Source organism: Ctenopharyngodon idella, chromosome 15 (genome assembly GCF_019924925.1).
Source record: "Ctenopharyngodon idella isolate HZGC_01 chromosome 15, HZGC01, whole genome shotgun sequence".
NCBI classification, from domain to species: Eukaryota; Metazoa; Chordata; class Actinopteri; order Cypriniformes; family Xenocyprididae; genus Ctenopharyngodon; species Ctenopharyngodon idella.
In genome coordinates, this window is record NC_067234.1 from 18,850,921 (window position 1) to 18,876,667 (window position 25,747).

Here is a 25,747-nt window from a genome sequence, read left to right on the forward strand (position 1 = left end):
TCATTCATATAATCTGCTTACACATTACTGACGGTTAGGTTTAGTGGTGGTACGAATCACACTGTATGAATTCAAATGAAATCGCCACCTCATAAAATGCTTACATTTTCTTACAAGATCAGGTTGAAAGTATTTTATTTCCCTATGAATCTCACGTTTTATCCATCTGTCACTTTAAAATAGAGATAACTTTGAATAAAGAGCATTTGTTGAACAAAAAATGCAAACAGCAACTTGCTCATTGTCACACACTGCCACACAAAACAGACAACAGAAAAAAAAGACTTATCGCACAACATAAAAAAAACAAGCAGACTTTAATTATAATCTTTAAAACCAACAAGCACCCCTCCCCCTGAACACTCTGATAGACAAATTCAATCTTATTTACAGCATAGATGATCCAGATATACAGTATTTATGAATGAACAAATCACACTGGTTACTAAGCAACAACTGGTATGCAGTACTTTTTGAACTACTCTTCAAATGCACTCAATAATGATATTTGGTTATGAAATGCTACCAAATTGCACTACATAAGCCATCGGATATTATCTGGCTCAGACAATGTTGTTCTACAGGCGCATCACATCAGCAAAATTTTGCGGGCAAAAAGGTCCTTTGTCTAGCGATGTGTGAAGCACAGCTCGAACAGAAGTCACTTTTAAACCAGCTTTCTGTTGGTCAATAAGACGAATTCACATTGATTTGAACCTGCAGAGGGAAACAAAATTGAAATGACAGGATTTTGCTTGGCAAAATTTCTCTGCCAAAATCCAGTCATTTTAATAGGAATCCGCACTATCGGGAGTTTCGTGTGAGGGCAAAAAATTCAATTTGGTCAAACAAATTTGCCGCATTGACCAACAGAAAGACGTGGAGTCTCACAAATAGGTCCATTGTCTTTCAAACCAAGCTGCTTTCTGTCGGCCGACGCAGCGAATTTGCGTGATCGATTTGAAAATGTTGCGAAATTGCGAATAGTGTAGAGAAGTATAAAGCACAGCTCACACAGAAGTCACTTTCAAACCAAGCAGCTTTCTGTTGGTCAACAAGATGAATTCACATGATCAATTTGAGCATGGGGAAATCTTACGGCCCTACACAAAATTACCTGAAATGAATGGATTTTGCATGCAAAAATTTGCCAAACGTGACCATACCTTAAATCACATTTACATTTGCTTGACAAAATTTCAAAAGAATCGGCAGGAGTTTCTTGTGAAGGCGAGAAATTTCACCACAGATTTTGCTCGTTCAATTTGGTCAAAAAAAAAAAAAAAAAAAAACTGCCACATTGTCCCACAGAAAGCTGCTTAAAGGCGTGTCACATTAGCAAAATTTTGCAGTTAAAGCTGCAGTCTGTCTTTTGGCACTCTAGCAGTTAATAAACAAAACTGCATGTGTCTTGCGGATGAACATTGTAGCCGGAGCTACTTCTCTCTGTTTATGTCTATGACGAGTCACTCAGGTACTGTGTTACTCCACAGCGGTGCCGACCCGACCGGTCTAAAATAGTCCAAATATAAACGCTTATAATAGGTGTACCGTAGTGATTCAGGATAACACAAAAACACGGTCTGGAAAATGGATTTATGATGTGCTCACTCAGTATGTAAATTTTGAACACACCAAAAAAAAAAATTTTACGGACTGCAGCTTTAAAAATAGGTCCATTGTCTTTCAAACCAAGCAGCGTTCTGTTGGTCAATAAGGTGAATTCACATGATCGATGTGAAATCTGCATGTGGAAATCTTTCACCATGACACAAAATTCCCTGTCGCATGGATTCCTACTGAAATAACTGGATTTTGCTTGCAAAAATTTGCTGAACAATAGTAAATGTGACCACACCGTAATCACGTTTACATTTGTTTTCTCTGGCAAAATCCAGTCATTTTAATAAGAATCCGCACTATCGGGAGTTTCATGTGAGGGCGAAAAAGTTTGCCATGCAGATTTTGCTCATTCATTTTGGTTAAAAATATTTGCCGCATTGACCCACAGAAAGGTGCTTAAATGTGTGTCACATTAGCAAAATTTTGCAGTTAAAAATCGATTTGAACAAGTTGCGAAATTGTGAACAGAAGCTGTTTCCATCACCCTGTTTTTATGCGCATTCTGAAGTATTGCATCAGAAATGACTGATGGAAACGGCAAATATCGAATAAAAATCCCTTAATTTGCGCTCGCTTGAAGTGGTTTTTGAAGAGTAACGAACACAGCGAACATTAAACCCACGTGACTAATCGTAATTGGCCGTTTCCGCGGATGGTGTTGTAGACGATTCTGTTATGATGCATTAATTCTGGATGTACTGGCGCTCGTTATATTTGTGTGTGTGTGTGCAATGCATTTTCCCCTCGTCACGCGCACTTTTGTACTGGTGTGTCATGGGCTTGTCGGGCTTGTCCTCTCACATGTGTGATGCTTAATAAAGTTGAGAAGAGTTCAGACGGCTTTCGTTTATTCATAAGTGTTTAGGCGAACTCTTCACGAACGCTCCGTCACAGTGTTTTAATTACTGTTGGCTACAAGGTTACCAATACCACCGTCATCCGCTCAAACAACTTGATGGAAACGCACCTAATTCGCATTCATGTTTTTCTGCAAACTTTGAAAAGATTCGCTTCACGTTTGGATGGAAACAAAGGATTTTTAAAGCACAGCTCACATAGAAGTCACTTTCAAACCAAGCAGATTTCTGCTGGTCAATGCGGCAAGCTTGAACGTGAGGAACTTTTTCGCCCATAAATGAAACTCCAGATCGCATGGATTCCAATGACAAAGGCTGGATTTTGCCCGCAAAATTAGTAATTGTGATCGCCCCTTCTTAACACCATGTACTACATTTCAGTGGGACCATACAAAGCATGCAAATTTAAGGAAACAGTTTGAAACTCACTAATATCGGCGCCATATTAAAAGGAATATTCCAGGTCAAATACGTTGAGCTCAATGGACAGCATCAATGACATGCTGTTGATTATCGCAGAAAATAGACTTCCATTGTAACTGCATAAACTTCCACTTTTTATGAACTGAATCAAAGTAAATTTCTGTAACTCTTTGTTGAATATAAGTGGTTTAAATCAGACAAAACATTTGGTAAAAGTGATCACAGTCGACCAAAATAAAAAATGGACGTAACAGTATAAGTGCATTTTAAAGAGCCTGATTATGAGAGCATGAGGCAGCCATGATGAAACGCGCCTCTTGAATCATGGAGAACAATCATGTGGTTAGTCAGTTAAGGCTGTGCTTGTACTAGAAGACATGTGGCGATGACCCACCCCACATTTACGACTAACAGCATGTTCTTGTCCACAGCAAGGTGACCACTTCCTGCTGAAATGGTGTCGGACTTGCCTCAGTTGTTTTTTAGTAAGGAATGATCACTCCTCAAACAATATTCTCTCATTTAATATCATTAAATTACTATAAATTTTACAATTCTATAGGTACAGTATATAAACAGTCAAAAAAAGTGCACTTGCAGAGGGAAAAAAAAAAGAAAGAAAGAAAAAACACATATCACATAGACAGTTTTTAAAACACAGATCAAAACAGGTCTGTCTATGGTGCATAATGATAATGTCACTGAGGGAACGGGGCACCGTGCCGGTCATCACCTCTAGATCTCCCTGTCATGGGTAACCAGAGCAAACAGCGAACCCAAAATATGTACACTAGCTCAAGTGTAAGATGAATTATGTTGCAGTCTTACAATATACCTTGTTTCAGTTTTTACACAACTCTAGCAGAACAGTAAAGGGTTGAATCTCTCAAAGAAATGTCTGGGTGCAGTTTCACCCCAAAAATCACAAGGAAAAAAATAAGAAATTAGATTTTGCTATTATGATTTTTGTTTTGTTTTTTTGGCATTGTGACATTTTTATCTGAAAAGTAACCATTAAAAATTATATTCACATTACTTTAATCCAGTAATAAAAATCTTTTTTTCAGGTTTAAAATCAGCATAATTTATTGTATAATTTAATAATATACTTTTTCACATTATAATAATGAAACTTTTGGGAGAAAATGTGCTTGTCACCAAAAAAAATAAAACATTTTTTTTGAAAAAGTCAAAATTCCAAAAAATCTTAATTGTCCTGAAGTAACATTTATTTTCTTTAGGAAACATAAAATTTCTCATTTTTTTTCCTTTTGGCTTCAGGGTGAATGATGACAAGTTTTTGAGAGATTCACCTATACAGACTCCAATTTAATGATTGATTTTTGTATATAATTTTTGGACAATAAACTTTTAAAGAAATGTTAAAACCCCCAATTGAGTTGATGTCCTAAATTTCAGTAAATGATTTAGCCATTAGCGACCCGTGCAAATGACCAGTGAGGTTAAGTTTAGAGGATAACCTCTAACCCAAGCCAGAGCGGGGTGGCGGTAAACATCTGATATGCGCCAGATAGTGAATTACAAGATCTGAACAGATGTTTTTTTTCCCGCTTCACCTTCTTTGTGCTTTCAGAGCTCTTTAAATGCATGGCCAATGCAACAGAGTGCATAAAGGGTTTTATGAGCTTTACTTTCTCACAGAAGACCAATATTTGGCTCTAAATGATTATAGAAATCTTCATTTTTAAGCAGGTAAAAATGCAGCCTGTGCTAATAGACCAGATAACATGCATGGACCAATCATATGGTCATTTTTGGTAACTTTGAAACAAAATCAAAAAGGGGACAACCAATCCAACAAAGGTCTGATATGTCACAATGTATAAAATGATTCAGCAATATCTAGTTTAAGACCTAGGAATGTTACTGCTGTTGTTGAATGGTTTATCCCAGTCTAGTGAAGTCTAGATGATGGCTGTTGACTTTACAAGAAGGAAGTGTGTGTAAGAATCACAGGAGAAGTTAAACACACACACACGCACAGTCTCTCAGTCAGGTTGGATTCACCTCTACTGCCCGTGGCCCTCGCTAGGGGTTTCCCAGCAAAGCAGCCAGGGAGATCTGTCCTAGGTGAACAGCTTTCTGAGGTCAGAGGTCAAAGGTTGCAGATGGACTTAATAAGAAAGATCCAGATGTGTCTGGGTGTGGAAGGGTCACGTTTGGGAGAGGGGGGCGTACATACCCAGAGACACCCGGAGCTGAAAGAAAGAGTTGATCAATGTTTAAAAACAGTACAATCCACACTGATTATTACATTTTAACAGAACTTAAACTCTAGTGGTGTATGGTCAATTACCCCAGACTGTAACTTGAATTAAATATTATATATTTTTTAGCAAGGACACATTAAATTGATTAAAAATAGTAAAGAAATTTATGAAATTACAAAATATGTTTGGTATCATTGGACTCGGCAAGGATTCAGCAATCTAAAGCCCGGAACACACCAAGCCGACACAGACGAACTAGTGCCGATGAAAGCAGACTGCGGGGTTGGCTCACGTTGGCAGTGTCTGAGTGCAAAGTTGCCCTGACACACCAAACCGACGCTCGACACCCGACGGCCAAGTAGCCGACCGTTTTGCACCTGTGTAAGAAGAAATGCCTTTCCGTACCAGCAGGTGGCAGTAGCTGAACAGCCAATCAGAATGATCAGATGGCCCGACTGACCAACGAGCTCCGACGCTGATTCAACATGTTGAATTGGCCGAAAAAAATCGAATCGGCCTGTGACCCATACAGAGTTTCATAACAATACACTAATGCGTTCATAAAATACGGTATTTTACTACAAAATTCAAAATGGCCGATGCCCAAAATGGCTGATATGGAAAAATTTGATATCAATTAACTCGGCATGCCCCAAATCTAACGAGTCAAATTTTGATTTTGATTTATATATGATTTTTGGGCAAACCGTTCAGAAGTTATAAGCAAAAATAGCCATTTTTCGTATCTCCGGACCAGTAGGTGGTGCTGCGATAAAACGGTGCATGTAGCCTCAGGTCATGCTTGTGATAACACGTACCAAGTTTGATCTGAATATGACAAAGCATTGCGGAGATATAGCCTTACATCTATTTTCGCAAGCGCTACGTAAAATTCATTTGCGTGTTTGTCGAAAACGGTTTGACAAATCAGCTTGAATTCCATAACTTTTTGTCGGCATGGTCTGAAGATGATCTGGATGATCTAATGAAGATGATAAAGCAACAGCCTAGGAGGACTTCGAAAAAGTAGGGTTTTTTTTAAAAAAATTCAAAATGGCGGAAAATTTTTCATGATGGAAAATGACGTCAATTTGACGTGGAATCAAACTGTAATAATATTTCACAATATTACTGTTTTTGCTGTATTTTTATTAAATAAATGCAGCCTTGGTGAGAAAAAGAGACTTTCAAAAAAAGCATATTATAGCGTTCGTGGTATTATAATAAATACAGTAGTTATATTATAGTCCTTTTTAACTGCAAGTCTGCTGTCTAAGGTGGATGAACTTGAACATATACGTACAATGTTTAAATCTTGTAATAATACTTTCATAACAGTGTGCATTTTAACATTTATCCTGGTGTAATGTATAGCTCTATAGACTTCTATTTTAACTGCATTGCTGTACATATGATTACTCTATGTCACAACATGTCAAAATTAGTTTTTGTGGTAATCTGTCATAAAAATTAACACTAATATTCATATGAAAGCACTGAGCTGACCTGAGGGGGAGGTTGTGTGTGTACGGTCTGATGACAGGTAGCGGTCAGGGTGTCCAGGCCCCTAACAGTTACACTGCTGCTTGGTCTGTGCAGCAGAGCCCCGGGGCTGTCTGAGCTGCCGCAGGGACGCGTCGCCATACTGGATCCCCGAACCCATCCGCTCCGGGTCCAACTCACCTGTATGGGCACAAACACAACATTTAACCCTATAAAGCCAAACACAAACAAATTTCTGAGGACTCTAAATTATAAACTTGATCAAAACTTTGTTGAAAAACCTGTTGTACATTAGCTACTACATGACTTATGTAATCTGATCCTTAAACTATTTTTAAGGCCTTTAAATATAATTCTAAAACCACCCACATTTGTCACTGCTAATATTTTTGGCCATGGCTGTGTACCACATGAGCCATAAGAGCCTGACGTATCAAATATGATACTCAACAACAACAAAAAAAACCACACGTTTTTAACACACATTTTTGTAAATATTATGACTATGACAGGCTTTACAGAGTTAAACTATTTCTTTCACTATGACTTTACTGAAGCTTTACAAAAGCATTTAGGCTCCGTCTATCAGAAAGCAGTAAATTAATAGCACATTTAACTCTTACCTGACTCAATCTTGTTGAGGATGGTGCGAGCACATTTGAGAAAGGCTTCCTCTACGTTCTCCCCGGTTAAAGCACTCGTCTCCAAAAACATCAGCTCTGGGAGGAGGACACAGTCAGGCGAACACGTCATAATCAAACATCTGATCATGCTGCAAAAGCTTTAGTGTTATAAAGGTCCATTTGGACACCTGTTACCAGGCTTGCTAAGCATCAATTTTATGAGGGTGCTTTAGTGTAAACAGCATCATCAGCAACAAACTTATGGTCTTTATCCATCTCTACAGCACTCCTGTGACCAATACATAAGGGCTTGCAAATGAGCCGCTCATAAAAATCCTGCTGTTCGACAGAGAAGCACGCTCTCTGCAGCGGCACACATCTGTTTGGACAATTATGAATACAAAAAGATCTCTCTAGATACATGACAAACAGGTGCCAGAAGCTAGTGAAAATTGATGAGTCACACTGTGAGGCACAAACAGGCAAAGAAATATTAATACATTTGGACCCCAGTTACAAAATAGGTATGCATGAAGAGCAGCTCTAACCATTCTCCTGGGCAAAACGAGACGCCTCTAGGAAGGTGACCTCACGGTCCGCATCCAGATCCTTCTTATTCCCGCAGAGGATGATGACGATGTTGGGGCTGGCCAGCGTCCGTGCGTCCGTCAGCCAGTTAGTCAGAGCATTGTAGGTCTCTCGACTAAAAGACAGATAAAGACAAAGTCAAATTTGTCAAAAAATGTAGTGCTTTTTATGATACACAATGTCAAAGCAGCTTTACAATAAATCATGATGTTAATGTTTAGAACGTCTTAATATCTTCAGGCCTTACAGTCTCATTTAGCAGATCAGAGCTAAGGAGATAATATAGTTTAGATTTTGCGATGATACAAGCAATCAGGCAGTTGAGATATGCTATATAGCATATATTGCCTTACACTAGTATACTGGATATAGTTGAACATACTTTCATATCCTTGCATATCCTTTATGTATACTTGCATTTACATAAAGCACTGGGCGATAAAATAGTTACATTTTTGCCACAATATAAAGCACAGCCGAGATTTCTTTATATATTGCTTTAAAGGATTAGTTCTCTTTAAAATGAAAATTACCCCAAGCTTTACTCACTCTCAAGCCATCCTAGGAGTATATGACTTTCTTCTTTCTGATGAACACAATCGGAGTTATATTAATAAATATCCTGATGCGTCCAAGCTTTATAATGGTGGTGAACAGGGGCAACGAGTTTGAAGCTCAAGAAAATGCATCCATCCATCATAAAAGACATCAATATGGCTCCAGGGGGTAAATAAAGGTCTTCTGAAGCGAAGCGATGCATTTGTGTAAGAAAATATTTAACAATATTGTGTAAGATCCATATTTAACAAGTTTAAAAAATAAAATATCTAGCTTCCGCCAGACCGCCTTCCGTATTCAACTTACGAAGAAAGTTTAACGCCTCTCGTAGTTCAAAACGCTTATGCTACATCCTACAACTTCAGTATTCAACTTATGAAAAAAGCTTAACTGACGCGACATCGTTGCCCCCGTTCACTGCCATTATAAAGCTTGGATTTGTTAATATAACTCCGATTGTGTTCATCAGAAAGAAGAAAGTCATATACTCCTAGGATGGCTTGAGGGTGAGTAAAGCTTGAGGTCATTTTCATTTTAAAGTGAATTAATCCTTTAAGTGTGTATACTGTATGTATGCAGGTAAAGTAGCATGTACTATAAATATCTAACTTTGGTAGCACTTTATTTTACAGTCCTGTTCCCCAAGTACATACTATGTACTTATTATAGTAGTTGTAATAACTGGGTAATAACTAACCCCTGAACCTACCCCTAAACCTAACCTTAACCCATGTAGTTGCCTTATATTACCCAGTATTTTCTTAGGTAATTACATGTGCACGTACTGTAAAATAAAGTGCAACCCTAACTTTTAATACATCTCTGGGCAATAACGGTGTACTTTTTGACAAGTCATTTTCTATATAGTACATACCGTTTTATGAGTGTACTGTATATATCTGGGTAAGGTAGGTTGGATTTACTTACAGTAGTTGTATGATTCATATTATTTAATAATTTGTTACCTAATTCAAGTTATTCAGCACTGCTGTTGCAAATTCTGCTGATTTGCAACAAAGATAGCCAACCAACAAAAATATCACAAGTCACAAAAATTAGTCTTGAAAGCATCAATAAAAAAATGTGTTGAGGAACTACTTAACAGCTGTATAATTTCCAGCTTGTAAATTTCACAGTGATGTGTAATGCAGTCACTCCTACTAGCCACTTTGGTGGGTTGAATTTTATATACAATATATAGGCTACATTTTTCAATTGTAGTCTTATAAAAAGGCATCTGAAATAATAAACAAAGTGCAATGTAGCATTGTCAAAATACCCGCCTTCCCTCACTCACTTGATTCATTTGCTCTGGATGAATATTGTTAGTGTTACAGGGCTTGAATTTCGGCATGGGATTGTGCATATTGCACATAATTTTACTCATTCCCACAGATTTTGTGCTTACACAAGAGCGTGCGCATAAAGCCGCCTCTCAGAACTAAGTTCTTTTTCACTGCTTATTGCACTTAAACAGTCAATTAAAGACAAATAATGTCAAAATGCCGGTCTTGGTGAGTATTCATGCTTTCAAACCTGTTGTTATTTGCTATTATTGCCATAATCCCTATTACATTGCCAGGCATTAAGTTACTGATAACCACTGGCAACATTTCAGAAATTAACTATTACCTAATTTATGATGCTTTTCCACTCCATGGTACTGTTCGGTAAGGCTTGGTTCGGCTCACTTTTTGTCGCTTTTCCACTGCATGGGACAGCTCGGTACAGAACGGTACAGCTTGCTTAAATAGTACCACCTCGGTTGAGGTTCCAAGCGTGCCATACCAATACTAAATGTGACGTGTGAACACTGCAGATCACTGATTGGTCAGAGAGAATCGTCACTACCAGCGTCATTGGATTTGAAACACAAGACACCGAACCTACTAGATTTAAATAGTCAGTAACAGCCACCGCAGTATCATTTGTTCATCTTATTTGAAACAACTTACTTTAAACAACCGTCGCACGCAACTTGAAAAAAGAAATGGCTGTATCATGGTCAGTAAACGAGGACAGACAGACTCGTTAGTAGACAAGGAGCGGATCCATGACAGTAAAGGCGGCGTATCAGTCTATAATCCCACCCACTTTGAAGCGGTACTGCAATGGAAAAGCAAACCGAAAGTAAAGCAAGCCGAACCGAGCCGAGCACCAATAGTAGCCTAAAACAATGCTTGAACATTAACCAATAGCATGTGCAGCTTAGTCGAATGAAAAGGAAAGTGGTTTCAGAATTGAGCAAGTTAACAACAATTATGAGCACAAATATTTATAACCTGTAGAGATAAACTGAGCAGAATGATACCAGGAAGTATGTTGACAGAGAATGGCCAGGTCAGTTGCTAACCCAATATTTACCCTGCGTTCTACCATTTATAATCAGTCCCACAGAAACTGCCTTTGTGAGTGAATAACAGCGAACATTTAACATACTTTACTGTTAACTCCACTTCTCAGAAGTCAATGTCTGTGATGACCTTTGAGTGCTTTATGAAACGACGAGACAATACACGACTCATAATGCCCTTCACATTTCTTCACTGCGCGTTCGTCACGCCTTCAGGGAATCTAGTTTTGTTTGAGTCACTGGTCTCCAGGGCAACCATTAGCCTGTGGCCACAGCAACGAGCGAAAGGGAGCATATTAAATGTGTTTCAGTGTAACGCAGTGAAAGTGTCTCCGGTCTGCAGCTGCAGTGATGGCAGTTCAGTGCTGAAGGATGACCCTCATCAAACACACAATCCATCACTGTGTTCATCTCTCTCTCACTGTGCTCACACTCCGTCAAATGGACTCAGGGTTGCCGCTCACCAGAAGATGACATTTTATCACAGTGCTGTCAGTCTTTATTACTCCATTGTCTTTGTCTCTATTATTATGACAGCTGCATGGCAACCTGGAGATGATCCAATACAACGCCAGAGTCATTTTCTCTGTCTGCCTCTGTTTTTAGAAATTAGGTTTCTGGTTTAATTTTTTCCCCATTTTCCCCACAAAAAACAAAAACAAAATAACGACTTATATAGTGATGGCCGATTTCAAAATACTGCTTCAGGAAGCTTCGGAGCGTTATGAATCAGCGGTTCAGAGCGTCAAAGTCACGTGATTTCAGCAGTTTGGCGGTTTGACACGCGATCCGAATCATGATTCGACACAAAAGATTCATAACGCTCCGAAGCTCCCTGAAGCAGCATTTTGAAATCGGCCATCACTATAAAAGTCATTATTTTGTTTTTTTTGGCGCACCAAAAACATTCTCGTCACTTTATAACATTAATATTGAACCACTGTACTCACATGAACTGATTTAAATATGTTTTTAGTACATTAATGGATCTTGAGAGAGGAAATGTCATTGCTGGCTATGGAGGCCTCACTGAGCCATCGGATTTCAACAAAAATATCTTAATTTGTGTTCCAAAGATTAACAAAGGTCTTATGGGTGTGGAACGGCATGAGGGTGAGTAATAAATGACAGAATTTTCATTTTTGGGTGAACTAACCCTTTAATTACTCACCCGTGTCGTTCCACACCCATAAGACCTTCGTTCATCTTCAGAACACAAATTAAGATATTTTAAATGAAATCCAAGAGGTTTCTGTCCCTCCATAGAGATCCAACGCAACTACCACTTTCAAGGTCCAGAAAGGTAGTAAAGACATCATTAAAGCACTCCATGTGACTCAAGTGGTTTAACCTCAATTTTATGAAGCGACACAAGTTTACCACTTTATTTACAAAATAATATTATTTAAAGCGTGTTCCCGTAACGCCAGCTAACGTGTGAACATGAAACGCATACATCGTGATGTACTCGTGAACACTCGTGCATGTGCGTTGTTGACGCGCGAGTCTGAACACAACACGTATGTGTTGTGATGCTCTCATGAACGACAGATCCGCAAACTAACATGCCGCTGCCCATCGCTCATTATAGATCAACTAACATGATCATTATAAGTGTTTAACCTGTTAACTGTCACCCCCACTTTTTTTTTAGACAAGAAAATGCACTATCCAAACTTAAATGGTTGTAATTTAAGAATACTTTGGAGTATAGACATAAGGCTGGTCTTGTTTTAAAGAAGAAATTTCGCACGCAGATTATCGTAGAAGTGAAATAACTTATGTAAGTAAAACAGAAAAAAAGTTACAGAAGTTTATGAAAATGTAAAATTATAATATTTTATATTTTATATAAAATATATATTTTACAAAACAAGTTTTATTGCAAGGAAATCAAAGCCAAAAATCTGAACAAGTTGTGTTCCAAATTTCAGGTTGATATCTCAAAAAATGAGCTTTCAGTAAGAATTTTTTCAGACCTTTTTTTCTCAAAAAAAATTGAATGGATGTTATCTTTTGAACTCTTGGCATGAAAACAAACATGTTTCAACCAATCTTTAATGATTTTTCATGTTCATCGCTATTTCAAAATAAAGGCTTATGAGTATGAAAATATGCTTGTTACAAATTGATAAATTACTGCTCCTCTGTAATTTATTTTGAAAATCAGTTTTCAAATATGAAAACTAGAGATTCTAAGCTTTCAAATGATATATAGTTTGTCAAGATTAGTTTAGGTTTAGTAAAGATTTTGTAAAAGTTGTGAAAATTATTCCTGAACACATTCACTAAATAAACTAATCAATTAAACTGAATTACTTGTTTTCATTTCTGTTTGATATTCATTTTAGGATAATTAAACTTAATGGTTCTGGACAAAATTAAGAATGTTAACCTGATTCAACTAAATGGCATTGAGTTAACCTTATGTAATAAATTTAAGTTAACTGAAATAAATAATTTTAATTAAATGCAACATAACCAAATTACTTGGAACCTGTTGACATAAAAAAATTAAGTAAATCCAACGTATCATTTTTTTGAGTGTACAGCTAAAAAGATTCATTTCATTCCACTACAAAATGTGTCTTCGAGTGACCCCGCTGCGACAGCCTTACCTTGTGATGTCATAAACGAGAAGAGCCCCCGCTGCTCCACGGTAGTAACTACGGGTAACTGACCTGTAAGACACAAGCAGTGAATGACGTCCACCAATCAGTCAGCATACAGCAGTAAGGATATCCTAACAAACCAATCACAGTCAAGTACCTGAAGCGCTCCTGCCCAGCCGTGTCCCAGATCTGCAGTTTGACTGTTTTGCCGCCAACATTGACAACCCTGGAGCCAAACTCAACGCCAATGGTGTGGTTGGAGTCCTGTTTGACTGTGACAGAAGATGCTCGGTTAGAAACAGATCTGACTGCTTACAGAGGTCATTTCATACAGCCATTTTTTGTACCAGAATTTATTTTTTTCATGACCATCTACTCAGAGAAATGCATTGTTTTTGCTGCTGTGCCTTTAAGACTTAAACGTAAATGTCCTCTACACATGTGAAATAAGATACAGCACTTTCCTGCTCTTACTCACAGGCTGTGGGTTTGCAGTCAGATCAAATATAGGTCAACCGCCCCCATCCTTCAATAACAACCTCTTTGAAAAGCCTGTTTTACATTGTGTTCACAAAACAATCCATGCTGAAATAAGCTGTTCTCATAATCAGTAATTAGACTGTAATTATGTCATAAAAATAAATTCGCTGTTGTGTATTTTTTAGAATGGCAGAGCGAACATTTTCGGTGGCATTTGCAACTGAAACTACTGCGTGCATCTGTGAAAAAATACTTGGGTGTGTTGAGGACTCGATCGAAGCACATGAATAGTAGGGGTGGGAATCTTTTGGAATCTCACGATTTGATTCATATCGATTCTTCGGGTCACGATTTGATTCAAAAATCGATTCTTGCCCCTCCCCCCGCATAAGAAATCCTGTGCCCTCAATTGATATTAAATACAACTCACATTCAAGTCTTGTTGAATTATTTTTCAATCTCATCCTCAGTTTATAATACGTCAACACGTTATATTGCACTGTTATATTCATAATAAATTACATTTCCTGCCTTTTAACTTTACTAGCTATATTGTTTATATTCGTTCCCCTGCTAGTTTTGCTATATTATGTTTTAAGGGGCTTGTTTAGGTTTTTTGTAATATCTGGCAACCCTTCACCAGCGCTTTAATGAAGGTTAGAGGTTCAGGAAGAGTGCAGAAGAGCAATAGCTACTGTTAGTGCCAATCAATCAGGACTTATTTAATAAAGTATTTTAATTATACACACCTTGTAGGCATGTTATTTTACTCTAGCCCGCTGCCGCTCAGCCTTTCATATTCGCCCCCTCATATTCATATAGAGGATATGTTCATTCACTTTTATAAGTCAATGCATATTCAATTTTCATATTATAACTGGTTTCTATCTTGGAAAACAACTTAAAAAGCAGGGTCATTCATAATCCATTCAATGTCAAAGACATAATTTCCAGCAATGAAGCCTCTTTTCTTCATTTTCTCTGTAAATTAAGATTGGCATTGGATTTTTAAAGCTTACTGACAACATGATTTCCATTCATTACTTAACATGCCCACGTTTCAAAAGCATGTAAACCTACTCCGGTTTCCCAAAGAATTAACATTCAAGGGCCCCATTCTCTCTGTTGAATGCTTTGAGAATTAAAGGTCATGTTTTAATTCAAGTCTTTGTAAGAGTGAGACATTAATATGGGCTTACACTTGTTCTCTATGAACTGGTGAAGTAGGCATGATTTCCCAGTCCCAGCGCTGCCAATCACCAGGAACTTAAACAGGAAATCTGAAACCAAGAGAGAGAGAGAAAAAAAAAAGAGAATCAATATGACTGTTGCATTCTGAGAACATTTAAAAGGCTGTTTTGAATGTCGCTAAGAGCACTGGACCATCCTGATATCCTTCATTCAATCGCTCCTTCATTCTTATGTTCATCCAATTGAAGCATGTATACTTTGAGAAAATATAAAACATCTTGAAATGTAATGTGTATATTTGGCCAACATTTGACCAGCTTAAGATTATCTGCATCCGATAAACAGAAGTCTAAATTTTAGATTTAAAACATTAGCATTTTAAACAAATTCATTATAATTGCACTCTCCAGACTTCTGTTACAGGTATATTAAAATGGGGAAATATTGGCCAATTAATCATTTTTGCTGATGTATTGGTCAAGTCACCTTTATTTATATAGCGCTTTATACAATACAGATTGTTTCAAAGCAGCTTTATGGTGATAACAGGAAAAGGATGCATTTCGGCTGTTGTTCAGCTGAAGTCAGTTCAGCGTTGATCAAGTTCTGTTGTAAAGATCATCAATTATTAAATTCACTTCATCTACAAAGCAGCTCTGCAGATAAAAATGATGTTATCGTCCAGCTCAGTTCAGCCTCATACAACAGCGTCAGTACAGTCAGATCAATAATGTTGAATATTATTATCGGTCTACCACTAATAATCACCCACCTTGATCTCTAGAAATTGGAATGGCATTGGCTATAAAAACACATCAGTTGACCTCATATATTATGTATTATTAGCCTATATGAGAAGTATTGCAATTATATCAGACATTGCTCTCTAGATATTGACATCAGCCATTAAACCACTACTACAGGTTGACCACTTCATCTACTTCTAATATCATTCTAATCCAACATTACATAACAGGCTTTTATAGGCTATTCATCAGTACAATACAATGTCAATAAAATAATGTCAACTAAATTGCGAAGAAATGCATGCAAATCCTTGCTGAAGACACAATGACAATGAGGCGCCAATTTAAGTTTCACAGCCACGTGATGAGAAACACGCGTACGTCTTTCAAATGTTTCAAATGAGAACATGGGCTAAGCAAGGTGACACATATGCAAAAAATGCCCCTCAAAACAGAATTCAGAAATCTCAATCGTTTTTTTAATGGTTAAAATGAATGGTGAATGTGTGCGGAGGGTGTGCGCGGTGCAGAAGTTCAGTGGGGTCGGAGTGGGTCTCGACCCCGACCCACACAGCGGGCCGCAGGGTTTAGCAGCTGATCAGTGTGAGACAAGCACCGTCCTAAAAGCTCTTTGTGTTGGAAGAGGACAGAGAAAGAGCTATTTGCATGTGTGGGTATGACACAGCTGGATTCAATGTTACAGGAGGAGGATGTATGGAAATGTCCATGATCATAACTGCTTGCATTTTTAAGAATCTACATAGGCATCTACAGTGACACTGAAGACTGGAGTAAAATTCAGTTTTACCATTAGGCTACAGAAATAAATTACATTTTAAAATATTAAAATAATTCAAAACAATTATTTGAAATTGTAATAATATTCCACGAATACACTCACTGTATTAAAAAAACCATTAAAAATCTTTCCGACCCCAAGCTTTTGAACGGTTGTGTACATGTATCCTATCTAATATAAGATGCTGCCGTGTACCTTCAAGCACAGTTTTCGCAACACGATCCCATCTACGATGCCTTAAAATTCTGTTAAGAGAGACAGCAAGGTTTTGGAACAGATTTATCATGAATATTCTGTCATAATGGAAAAAGGTAAAACCTGCAAGGACCTTCAATGGATAAATGACTTCCACAATCACTCCAACATGACATTTAGGCATAATAAATCATATTAAATGAAGTGGTCCAGACTCAGACAGAGACAGTCAGCTAATGGGTGCTATTTCTGGTGCGAGTGTGTGTACTCTGACAACATGACCTTGAGCATGTCTTCATGGAAAAGCAATTGGTGGCAAAATGTTCACAGCCAGTCTGTACAGATACAAGCAGCTTAAAAAAACATCAGATTTTTGACTGAAATTACTTGGGTGTTTATGGCTGACATGTGAAAGGTGTATCGGTTCCCTTTAATGAACTGTAAGGGAAGTGAAAGTGTTTTGAAAAGCGATGTCAAATATTAAAGAGGACTAATAAGCAGGTCCAAGTTTACCAATATAAATATGAATTGCCAGTTTAGATGCAGTACATCACTAGTAAGAAATCCAGGCCAAGGTACTATTGTCAAGTCCATACTCAGCTACAAGGCAAACTACGTCAAAGAAGATAATCTGATTAACAAATGACTCATTTCACTTCCTGTAAGAGAGTTTGTTGAAATAATGAAATATCATACCCCACAATGTAGGGTTGCATAATTATTAAAACCAAAATCATGACATGGCTGTGATTGAATTCATATGCACAGCATATTGTGCAGCCTACAAACAAGCACAGCAAACAAGCACAGCAATTAAAATCGTCCAAACTTGAACTTCCACTTTCGGGGTGACCAAGCAATATATGCGCAGACGTGTAACCTTTCTTTACAAAGTCTCCAACTACTTGTCTGGCATGCATAATACAGCATTTTTATTCATTTTCGCGGATCCGTGTGAATGGGCATAGTTATGATAACGTTGTCATCTGTACAAAAGAAAAAAAAACTTCTCTGTTTTTAGTACATCGTTGTCATGTAAACGTACCCTAAGTGGCTTTGGGTATTGATTGGTTACAGTGGGACAGCTAAACCATACTATGTCTGATGATAAATGCTACAGTGAAATCACTAGTATTGTAGTAGAGATCTCTGCATATTGTATCCTGAGTGAGCAATGGATTGTCATTAAGTGTGGCCCTGGAGATTTTAAGGACATCAATATGCCATAGAAGATCAATTACAGTGCCAGGGCAAGATGCTCATTCTTTATTGGCATGGAAAGGTGATTTGTAGGCCAAGTACAATAAGGCAGACTCAGTTTCACAGGGGATTGATGGGGGGTTGGAGGAGAGAAAGAAGAGATGAGAGTGAGGGGGAGATTTCTGCAACATGAAACTAGTATCCACATTAACTACATGAATATTTTATCATCTACAGCACAAATACATCAGTCGATTATCAGACAAAAGACATCACTGAAGTCTTCAACCAGTGATTTAAAGGAGCCACACATGCTACATTCACATTTCACTATGGAATATTAATTAATCTCTTATTGTATACCGCACAGTATACACTATAAGCCTGTCTACATGTCGAGAAAGATGTTAAAGGATTAGTTCACTTTAAAATGAAAATTACCCCAAGATTTACTCACCCTCAAGCCATCCTAGGTGTATATGACTTTCTTCCTTCTGATGAACACAATCGGAGTTATATTAATAAATATCCTGACGCATCAGAGCTTTATAATGGTGGTGAACGGGACCAACGAATATGAAGCTGAAGAAAGTGCATCCATCCATCATAAACATACTCCACACGGCTCCGGGGGGTTAATAAAGGCCTTCTGAAGCGAAGCGAAACATTTGTGTAATAAAAATATCTATATTTAACAAGTTATAAAGTAAAATATCTAGCTTCCGCCAGACTGCCTTCCGTATTCAACTTACTTTTTTGTAATTTGGACGTAGTGTAAGCATTTTGAACTGTGAGAGGCATTACGCTTTCGTCGTAAGTTGAATACGGAAGGCGGTCTGGCAGAAGCTAGATATTTTACTTTATAACTTATTAAATATGGATATTTTTCTTACACAAACGCATCGCGTCACTTCAGAAGGCCTTTTAAACCCCCCAGAGACATTACGATTATGATGGATGGAGGCACTTTTTTAAGCTCATACTCGTTCACTGCCATTATAAAGCTTGGACGCAACACGATATTTATTAATATAACTCCGATTGTGTTCATCAGAAAGAAGAAAATCATATACTCTTAGGATGGCTTGAGGGCGAGTAAACCTTGGAATAATTTTCATATTAAAGTGAACAAATCCTTTAAGTCTTCTGGTGTATTCATTACACTGGAAATAGAAAATCATGTGGAACACACTGCATTCTGGGATAAAGTATTCCTTGCAGGACTACTTGAGCATCCATTGTGTACTGTCCATTTCAGCAAATAGGCTACTACTATTTCATACTGGTATCATTCCATGTACAAAATATTTGCATAATGTGCATAAAGTAGATAATAGTAAGATAACTTGGTTATTCAAAACAGAGTTTTGGGCACTGAAAAGTCAACGTGAAACTGCTTTTGTAACATATTTTAGGCCTACTTATGTTATGCATTTGTAAGTGAATCTATACAATGGGAAAAACAAAACAAATCTAAACAGGCAACACTTGATTTTATCCATTGATCAGTGGATCGTAAAAAGTGTTTCTTCTGTGACAGGTGGTTGTGACAGGCTTGGTGAACTTACACTGTATGGACAAAACATTTCTCAGAATATCTTCTTTTGTGTTTCACAGAAGCAGGAAAGTCATACAGGTTTGGGACAACATGAGGCTAAGTAAATGACAGAGTTTTTCCATTTTTGGGTGAACTATTCCTATAAGAATAAGAGCAGGAATGTGTATTAAGAAAGTATATAAAGCAGTACTGCAAAACATTTGTATTAGAGATGCACTGTTGTATCGGCCAACAATTGGTATCGGCCGATAAAAGCTATTATTATCACTATCGGCCGATTGTTTACAAACTGCCGATGATCAGGGCCGATTATATCCTGTCAATCAAAAGAGTGCGGAAAAAACGTGTTCAGACTGCAACTCATACATACTGTGTGTGAAGAAAATCACTCGTGTTGAATTTTAACGCTTTAACAGTTTAAAAATAGTGATGTTAAAGCAGGCTCTTTTTGACCCTATGAATCACCCGTAGTTCAAGCCAGGGTTGCCAGGTCTGCGTTTTTTGGCTACATCAAATATTATTTGTAGCACCTCCCATCCAATAATCGCAAAAAGCTTTCTGATAAGAATTAAAGTTTCAGTTTTCAAATTCTGTCCATTTTTTCATGAAATTCAAACAATAAATGGCGTTTTGACGCTCTTAAAGTGACGTGTCAGATCGCTGTAATGCCACAGCTCAGGCAGCAGCGCGGAGCAGTACAAGTTATATCTCGAAAAACATGCATGAACATCAAAGTTATGTTGAAAGATACAGTACAACTTACCGGAATGCATCATGTCTCATGTAATCACTTTATTTGTGTTTCAACTGTGGAAAGATGTCAATAAAACAGCTTGTGAACAATGTCACATTTACCTCAAGAATGTTTTCCACCATTCTCAGTTCCTTAGCTATCTACTATATACAATAATAAAAATAACAATAATAAAAACACTAGAGAGGAGCTTATTTACTGTTAATTATATGTTTGTGTAAATCTGCCATGAAAACTACCTTGTGAGATACTAAGTTTTATACAAACATTTGAGTTTTTATTTGAGTGTAATTATTATATCTGAAAATAAACAACAGCTGAATATAATACCTCTGTTGTTAATTGTAACCTCTAATATTGTAGTGTACCAAATGAGAGGGTTCCCTGTATAGGTTGCAACATTTGGGAGAGATTTTTTTTCCTTAAGAAAAAAAACTATCGGTATCGGCATCGGCCGATATCATTCTGAATAATGGTATTGGCAGAGAAATTTAGTATCTGTGCATCTCTAATTTGTATAAAATCAAATAATTAGCATTAGTGGTGTGACACTCTAGGATTTAAAGAAGAAAAATCATTAAACATTCCCCTTTTCAATGAATCAATGCTAACCACAGCAAGGACAAGTGGTGCTTGTTTGAATAGGCTAAGTGATTTTCTATCAGAGTGTAAAATTGAAACACAGCTACACACAGTTCATGCAGAGCAATGATGCATGATGTTGATGAAGGAAGTCACATTTTACAGAGTCACTGCAATGAAACCAACTATCCCTAAACCACAGATGTCAAGTTTCTGTTTAAGCTGCTGTAAGAGATTTCAGCCATTTTGCAAACTTCCACCAGTCATCATTCAACCACACGCTCTTCAAAACCTATCTGACCTCCTAAAGATAAAATATACAATCTATAAAGTGTTCAAAGGCATGCCAGCAAACCCTGACATTAAAAACAATTTAGTGTTTATAGTATTTCTGAACAAATCTTTTCAATGAACAAATCATTCTTGTTCACTACCATTCAATGACTCATTTTTGAATGAACTTAAAACATCTTGTTTATGAAGAAACTAAACGAACTAAACATGTTGTTAATGAACAACCTACTCAAACAAAAATGTTGTATATGAATGAAGACGATCTGACCGACTAAATGAAATTGGCAGTGAATCTCATTCAAAATATGTAAAAACTATAAAAAACTATAAAAATGTTGGATGTTATTGAAACTTTTCTTTCATTTGTTGACTTGATAAAAGTCATGCCCAACAGTTGACAAAAATGGAGAGAGAGAAAAGACTGTGGTTAAAATGCTAATGAGATTTGTAGAAACATAGGTTAAGACTGTTTTCATTCTCCTATTCTCTATTTTTAATGAATCAGTTGAGTGAATGATTCAGTGACACACAAAAGAGCTCACCTTTCACCTAATGGTGCTGTAACCCGCCGATAAAGTCACTGAAGGAATCAGTAAACAAATATGAAATAGTCCCTTTTTCTGAGAACGGATAAAATATGGAAAATTCCAGGCAACAAAACCGTTTTTAGCATTTTATAACATTTTAAAAGACTAACAGGCAGAGAAAGTTTATGATTGGCTACAAAACGGCGGACCTCACTACTCACCTTTACTGTTGTTTACAGAGCCTAAGACTGTCAAAGACACGTGTTATTTCTCTAGAAGTCTGTCAGGTGTTGGTAAGGATACTATTTGTGTGGTTTTCCAAAAAAAAAACCATCGTTTACAACACTTCTAAGTAGATAGTAAGATGTATATATTGTTTTGTTGGGATTATCAGCAGTTATCTAATCAGTTTATTAGATCTTAATCAGTTTATCAGCTCTACACACCCATTTACGTACACATATTATTTTATACATCACTACCACCAGTGCAACATCGTCAAGCGTGCTGCTGATCTGACAGGCCCATCTGACAGTGTGGAAATTAACCTAATAAACACATATATTTACACACAGCCTCACCACCAGAACTACAGTTGTGAGTCTTAGGTTATACTATGACAATACTAAGTAGTAGTGAATATTTGCGTAAAAAAAAATATTAAAGGTTTGGAGTCAGAAATCGCCTGCCTCAAGATGATGTTGATACAGCACGCGCGCTCACTCACACGCACGCGCCAGCACTCATTAGCTCTTAGCACCAACAACAACACATCTGAACTGTCATTACCGTACGTCTCTGACATGTCGGTCCCACCGATGAAACCAATAAACCGGGCAGACGAAAATCTTTATTCCCTTCTTCAGATAAACGCTTGGATTTAGTTTCTGTGTGTAGTGGTGGTAGCCAACAGGCTAACTGCTTCTAACGCCTCTCACCGTTTCCTGTTTTACACCACAAACCTGCGCGTGCACAACGTGCTCGCGATACCGGAGTGATGTCATGACGCAAATTTGTCATATGAAACCTGTCAAATAAATAAGAAATTAATTATTAAATAAAAAAGTAAGAAGCATTTAAGTTAAGCACTTTAATTTTATAATGGAAATATTTTTAGCTGTGATGCGAAAATATCGAAATATGCTAGCCTATTATTTTAAATTGTAAGCACAGTAGTAGTGTTATATCACTCTAACCAGAGCAAATTAAGTGCCCTGAACATTTTAACATTTTATCATATTATCATCCGACAAATAGGCTTTATCTAAAATGCATCAATATTAAATAGTTTTAACAAGTTATCACTCACACGAGTCCCACGAAATCACGTCTTTTTTGTCTTTTTTTTTTTTTTTTTTGTCTGTTGACTTTCCTATCGAATAGACCTTATTCACAGCAGCGCCATCTTTGATTTTTTTTTTACAGGAATGAAAACGAGGCTGTGAGAGGATAGACGTGATACTGTTATGTGTTTTTGGATTGTTCTGCTAAGGAAACACTGCAAAAATATCTTACCAAGGAATTTCAGTAGACAAAAATTCCCTACAATATAGCTGTGGAAAATTATAAGTGATCTAGTAGCCTACTAGCAGTTTACACAGCTTTTTACATCGGATGCCATTGAAAACACGGCAAGTCTATCCCTCTCAGGAGCCTCGCTTTCATAACTGTCATGGCGCTGCTCTGAATATAACCAGGTGGTCGCCACAGTGCAAATTTGACTTCTTTTTTTTTTTTTTTAATAAAATATTTAAAAAAAAAAATTTTATGTGATTTTTTTTATAATGTATATAAAATATTTTCTATTAAAATATTTTCATATTTTTCTTTGATGTTATATATTTTACAGTTTCATTTATTCGTTATATCAAAGCTAATGTATGTTTTAAAGATACATTATATAAAATATACATATTCTTATTGCTTAGTATCTGAAAACATTATAGATTCTACTAATTTTTAAACAGCAGTCAAAATATACCCTAAATAGAGTTCACAGTATGAACACACGGTGGCAGTCAAACTCCAGTCAGAATTATGTTGTTTGAGCTAGCATTGCTGTATGTAGGGATGATCCACAGTGACTTTAATAGCCTACTTAACCTAAAGACCTTAACCTTAAACACTGTGTTTTGATGGTCCACTTTAGATATTCTACTAACTATAAGTAACTATAACTCTCATTAGAGTATTAGTAGACTGTTAGGTTAGGTTGACATGTAGTTGCAAATATATGCATGTGAAAAAACTCATTTATCACACCACCAGACTTTTTTAATGGAACTGCACAAAAGCTAAAATGTGATCATAAATGATAAAAAAAAAAAAGGTGATTAAAGCTCAAAATATAAACTTTAATGTATGCATATTACCTAAGTCAAGCAAGGATCACTTTTGTACTAAGAGTTTCCTCTGCTGAAAACTTAAAATAAAAGTGTTGGTTGCAATTCTTTGGGTTTGCTGATTACACTCTTTTTGAAGCGCAATATACTGTCATCTTCTATTCTCTTCTGTCCACACATTCCTTCATGCACACTCCGAGGGGCCCGGTGCACACGTCTTCAAAGCCCTTGTCATGCCAGACCGCCCAGGGCCTACAGGTGATAAATTACAGATCCCTCTGCCACTATCTACATGATTTCCTCCCTGCCTTTGTTCTCCTATGACAGATTCCCCAGCATGTTTTCTGAAAGGAGATTAAAGGGAGGAGGGAGAGCCTGCCGTATGGATCACGGATGTTCTCTTAATATTGTCCAAACTTTGAATGAAAGAGGCAGAAAAAGAGGGTGCTTTTTCAGACCCCAGTGCTTCATGGTCTGAAGGCTCTGCCGTACTCGTTCTGTAACACCATAACACTTTCATTGTTTAGACTATATGAGTTCTCCATGTTTGTGACCTTGGACAAACCTGTTAGTAGTACAAGATTAGGACCAGGTCAGTCAGCCTGTTCTGGCATTTGTGTGTATGTTAATGAAGAGACATGTCAGGACATGTGCAGGAGGGTGAAACCTGCAGACCTAAATTAGGCATATAGCTGCAAGCGGCAATAAGCAGAGCCTAAATGTACTTCTCAGGTAGATAAGAGTCAGGTGAAGTGAAATCGCTTTCTCAGTTTTAATTATGTTTTTAAAAACAGTGCCAACATGGTGCTTTTCCCCATTTGGTGGAATAATAAAGCAGAAAATTCTGAACATTTTGTGCTGCTATGTCTTTATTAAAGGGGACCTATAATGCCCCTTTTACAAGATGTAATATAAGTCTCTGGTGTCCCCAGAATGTGTCTGTGAAGTTTCAGCTCAAAATCCCCCACAGATCATTTATTATAGCTTGTCAAATTTGCCCCTATTTGGGTGTGAGCAAAAACACACCGTTTTTGTGTGTGTCCCTTTAAATGCAAATGAGCTGCTGCTCCTGGCCACTCTCCAGAAGAGAGAAGCTTGTGCTTCAGTTGCTCAACAACAACAAAGCTGGAGAATCTCACGCAGCCAAAATGAGGATTGTCAGTAACGGTGTTCAGCCTTAGATTGTTCAAACTGGAGTCGGAAACTGATGGAGAGACTCAGGAAGAAGTTACAACTTTTAGAATGAAACTGGACATTTCTGAATGATTAGTGGATAAATTTATGTAGTTGCTGTGGAGTTGACTCAACTCATCGACTAGCATGTGCCATCATGTTAATCTTTTGTGAAAATCCAGCATTGAATTGACCCTCATTTGTGAAGCAGTCCGGCATAAAATAACGGCATGGTAACAACACTCAACAACTCTTAACAACTCTTCCTCTTCTCTAAAGCAGCCCAACATGGCCTTTGTTGCGTGTTCTCGGGGGCAGGGTTTATGTAAATTTTGGGGTTAGTGATGCCACTAACCTGGGAATAAGCTTGTTGTAGTCCCTACCAGCCGTTTGTTGTACTCCTTAAACAGCGAATTCTTTAAAAGAAAATATCTCCCTTAGCATTGAACTTTGAGAATCGTAACTTTGCAGATGTTGTTTATGCTCAAACAACAACATTACACACTAACTAAAGTTAAAACAGTGAAATCATAAT

General features: G+C 37.3%; 1 protein-coding gene across 1 annotated transcript; it reads right to left on the bottom strand.

Moving 5' to 3' along the window:
- Positions 1 to 298: 298 nt before the first annotated feature.
- Positions 299 to 22,691, bottom strand: rab4b (RAB4B, member RAS oncogene family). The gene is made up of 8 exons (XM_051862005.1): positions 22,487 to 22,691; positions 15,051 to 15,131; positions 13,529 to 13,643; positions 13,378 to 13,440; positions 7,809 to 7,963; positions 7,261 to 7,356; positions 6,641 to 6,817; positions 299 to 5,122 (listed from the first exon to the last, which is right to left on the bottom strand). The coding sequence occupies exons 1-7, from the start codon at positions 22,500 to 22,502 to the stop codon at positions 6,702 to 6,704; spliced, it is 642 nt and encodes a 213-aa protein (XP_051717965.1). The 5' UTR covers positions 22,503 to 22,691; the 3' UTR covers positions 299 to 5,122; positions 6,641 to 6,701.
- Between the last annotated feature and the right edge of the window lie 3,056 nt (positions 22,692 to 25,747).